The following is a 4370-nucleotide window of genomic DNA, read 5'->3' as shown; positions in this document are numbered from 1 at the left end:
GCAGTCAACAAATAAATAAATACTTAAAAAAAAAAAAAAAAGTTACTTACTGCTCTGGAGACAGACACAAGTTTATTCATGAATCAGGAAATGACTTCCAAGTATCTTTCACAATTTAGGCAGCTGAAAGCATTTGCTTTTTCTAACCACTCCCAAGGTCTTTTACACTACTACTGGACCAATTCTTTGCATCCCATCTAACCAGACAAAAAATTATAGCAACAACTGAACATTCTGAATCCAGCTTCCTTTATTTTCATGAAAATACACACCAAAAGTCACTTCCCTCTAATTATTCATAAGATTGATTTTTTGTCAAATCTTCAGATTTCACAGAAAAGTGAATAGCTTTACTTTTTATTACAGTTGACTTTATTTTCCACATAAACATACATTTTTATTTCAAAGAAGTAACTGAAAAAAGAAAACCATAGCCAGAACCACTGGGCAAATGATGTTACAAGCTTTGCAACTGCACTGTTAATAGCTATGTCTCGTATATACTCTTGAAACAGAAATACATTAATATTAGATTATCAACCCTGAAATCTGATTTTTTACAGAACTAAATTCTCCTAGATGATAATAACAATGAACATCTTTGCTATTTATTAAATACATGTGTGCATATACGGAAGCTTTGGATTCAGACTCTTCAGCAAACGTTACAAAGTTTTACCAGAATTTAGTAATGCAATGGGTTTTCCATAAAGACTTTATGGGCTAAGATGTGGTCTTTTGCTGGGAGGTGTTTCATCTTCCTCTTCTTCTTCATCATCTGAATAATCCACTAAGGAAATCACGCTTCTGCAGTTTGGGTTACTTGCTCCATCAGCAGCATCAGCAGAATGGGATGAAGTGAATTTGAAGTCACCAAAAGATGTTTGGGAGGGAGTATCTACCTTGTCTTCATTTTCTTTTGCTTTTTCAGTCTCAAAATAATCTTCAAAATCACTTTCTGGTGGTGGCTTAACTGCTTCTTCTTTTACATTTTCATTAATACTCATTTCCTCCTCCTCCTCTATGACACTGGAACCTCTGCAAAATATTTTACTATACAATACATAACACAAATTCTTCCCTACTTGATTTTGCCGCTCTTTCTCTTGCTCATATTTCACCTTCAATCCTTTGAATGTCTGAACATATTCAATTGACTTAAGTGTTGCATAAAACTTTTCAACTATATGGGCAACAAGAGATTTGATGTTTTCCATTCTTATGTAGTCAAACAGTTCAACAATAGCTGAATTCAGCATATTGTACCGAGTTCCATTCTTTAGAAGGGCATTTACAACCGGCTCAAAAAAATTTCCCTCGATGATATAACGATTTAAAAGTTCATCTGTAAGGCCAATCATCCTTCTCATAAAACGAAGAGCACACAAGTTTAGAAAAGTGTGCTTTGAATTTAACAAGATCAAGACTTTTCTTAGCAAGTCTTTGTCCAAAATATATTTTTTCATGTAATATGCATGATGCTGCACACAAAATGAAAGCAGATCTAAAATTAAGGCAAGCAGCTGTGCTGTGTGGTAATTATTGAGACAGTTTTTGTTGTTTTCGTCAGATCCAACTATATTATCCTTGTCACGGATATATTCTGAAGTAGTTGACAAAAGTGGTGCTAAGAAATTATGCATACAATGCTTAAAGAAGAACTGTAGAAATTCACTTTTTTCACAGTGACTAGATGTTGTCATGTTATTTGGATCGAGCAGGTAACGAAGAATTCCCATTAAATGAAAAGCACTTCCTAGCTCAGGGTCAGTATCACAGAATATTTGTTGAATTACTAAATTAATGAAAAGGATGCTGTCTTCACTATGTTGGTCTTCTATTATAAATTCTCGAATCATGGATGGACTATACTCTACCAGATAAGTAAATATATCAGTAGCAGCTGACCTTATTTGCAAGTCATTCATACTCATTAACATTTTAAGAGCAGGAAGAATTCCCAGTTCTCTCAGTGTTTTGAATAGTGCATCCCTGTTTTCAGAATGTAATGTCTGAGAAAATGCACAGAATTCCTTGAAAAAAAATAACAGTTCACGCCATGTATCATCATCTGTAGTCTTATCCCTTAACTGTGCAAAAACGGTGGACAAAAACTTGTCATCTTCCTGCAGCATATTGACTATCGCACCCTTGTTTAATAAAATAAAAGTTGTAAGAGCAGAAAGAAAATTCTCTTCAAATATAGATGGGATAGGAGAAAGGATGTCGTGAATGTACTGTACCCTGTATGTCTGATGTATTTTTTGCAGAAGTTCATGGTCTATTATTGGTATAACTTCTTTGAACTTCACTTTTTGGGTTAAGAATTCTCTATGCCTTTTTGGTTGAGCCAAGGCAGGGTCATATTCAAGGCATCCCACCACATCCATGATATACTTATCAGAAAAGAGGATCTCAAGCAGAGATGCCTTGTTGAGAAGTAACATCCCTTTAACAATGTCATGCAGATCGTGTAAGCTTTCAGTATCCTCTAGGTCCTCACAAGTGTGGAACAACTGCAGTAATTTTTTAATAAAGTCCTCATTTCCCAATAACAGAACCAGCCTTTCCTTATGCAGAGATGAGGTGAGAGCTGAGGCAATTAAGTGAGCAATCTGGTGAAGATTACCCAGTTCACAGTCAGGCAGCTCAAGCACTTCATAAGTCTCTGCCACGTCATCCAATGTCTCATTTTCGGATTCAACTAAGGCGTCATGTGTGATATCGGTAGATGGGTCTTTACCTTGAACCTGGCAGATGTCTTTCCATATCTCATAACATCTTGCTGCGTCCGGGAAGCTTATCGCCATACCGTGGTTCTCAGCTTCAGACCAAACAATTAATGTCCCTTGTCGTCTCTCATAGGGCGTGTCTGGCTTTATCTTTGACTCCAAGATCTGTAAGCCGTTAGGTTCAGATCGAACTAGCAGACACATGCCCTGAAGGCGTTCCACATAAATAGTGGAAACATGTCCCTTGCCTAGAATTTCCCATTGTTGGTCATTATTCAGGAAAAAAACTTGCGCTAGGCTCTGCTCGTCCACCATGGCAACCTTCGCTCTCTTCACCCTGGCCCTTGTCTTGGCCCGTGATCGTGTCTCGCGAGAGTTCACGGTTAACGGCAGCTGGAGTTGTGATGGCAACGACGGTAGCCGCTGAGGTGGCTGGTCGGAAAAATTGCAAGAAAACATGGCGGATAAGTTGAGGCCGCAAGGATTCCGGTGGCACCTCAAATCAGTAAAGTTTCCCTGCAGTTCCACTACTCACTACCATCCCTTGCTCCCCTCCTTCCACTCTGCCCCCCCCCCACCCCCCATAACGCTTTCTTAACACGAAATGAAGAAGTGAGCCTCTGAGCCTGCTTGTGGCTATCTATGATAGCCTTGATAATTATGACTCCTCCAGGATTCTACTCCGAAGGAACATTCTCTGCTTGTAAATGCCGCCAAGCTTATGGAGGCTTAGGAAGGCGAGCAAAGAGCAGTTTTTTCCATAAAAGGTTCTGTCCTCCATTAACATTTTCACTCATCATGTGTGTGGGAATGGAGACTTAGGACCTTAGACAAAAGAAAGCTTAATCACTTACATCCCAACCAAGTCAACACTTAACACTCTGTCAAGAAAACACACGTCCCTCTGCCATAGGTGATATGCCCCCTCCCAGTGGTACTCCCCCTCTCCTCACAGATGGTACATCCCCTCCCCTCATAGGTGATATGCCCCCTCCCCTCATAGGTGGTATGCCCCTCTCCTCCAAGGTGGTACACCCTCTATGCCCCCCACCCCAAAGATGGTATGCCCCCTCTCCTCATAGGTGGTACAGTGCTCAGTCGCTCAGTTGTGTTGGACTCTTGCGACCCTATGGACTGTAGCCCACAAGGCTCTCTGTCCATGGGATTCTCCAGGCAAGAATACTGGAGTGGGTTGCCATATCCTTGTCCAGAGAATCTTTCCAACCCAGGGATTGAACCCCTATCTCTTACACCTCCTGCATTGTCAAGCGGGCTCTTAACCACTAGAGCCACCTAGGAAGCCCAGCCAATGTCAGTATCACTCACTTACCCATCCTTGAAAGAGAAAAGTGAAGTCGCTCAGTCGTGTCGGACTCTTTGCGACCCCATGGACTGCAACCTACCAGGTTCCTCCGTCCATGGGATTTTCTAGGCAAGAATTCTAGAGTGGGTTGCCATTTCCTTTTCCAGGAGATCTTCCTAACTCAGGTATTGATTTTAACCCTGGTCTCCCACATTGTAGGCAGAAGCTTTACCATCTGAGCCACCAGGGAAGTCCTACCCATCCTTGGGAGAGGCTATTGTTCCAAGAGGGAGTTGGCAACTGATTCCTTTACCCTGTTCAGTTCAGCCTAAAGC

General features: G+C 40.9%; 1 protein-coding gene across 2 annotated transcripts; it reads right to left on the bottom strand.

Moving 5' to 3' along the window:
- Window positions 1–228: 228 nt before the first annotated feature.
- Window positions 229–3674, bottom strand: LOC110123013 (serine/threonine-protein phosphatase 4 regulatory subunit 3-B-like). Of its 2 annotated transcripts, XM_020870696.2 has the most exons (2): window positions 3587–3674; window positions 229–3164 (listed from the first exon to the last, which is right to left on the bottom strand). In XM_020870696.2, exon 2 carries the CDS (start codon window positions 3045–3047, stop codon window positions 717–719), a length of 2331 nt encoding a protein of 776 aa, XP_020726355.2. In that variant the 5' UTR covers window positions 3048–3164; window positions 3587–3674; the 3' UTR covers window positions 229–716. The 2 variants fall into 2 exon arrangements, with proteins under 2 accessions (XP_020726355.2, XP_020726354.2); XM_020870695.2 differs by lacking the exon at window positions 3587–3674 and having other exon boundaries at window positions 229–3264.
- Between the last annotated feature and the right edge of the window lie 696 nt (window positions 3675–4370).

This window comes from Odocoileus virginianus, chromosome X (genome assembly GCF_023699985.2).
Source record: "Odocoileus virginianus isolate 20LAN1187 ecotype Illinois chromosome X, Ovbor_1.2, whole genome shotgun sequence".
Lineage (NCBI taxonomy): Eukaryota > Metazoa > Chordata > Mammalia > Artiodactyla > Cervidae > Odocoileus > Odocoileus virginianus.
Note: the sequence above shows the minus strand (reverse complement) of the source record. Positions and strands in the feature narration are given on the sequence as shown.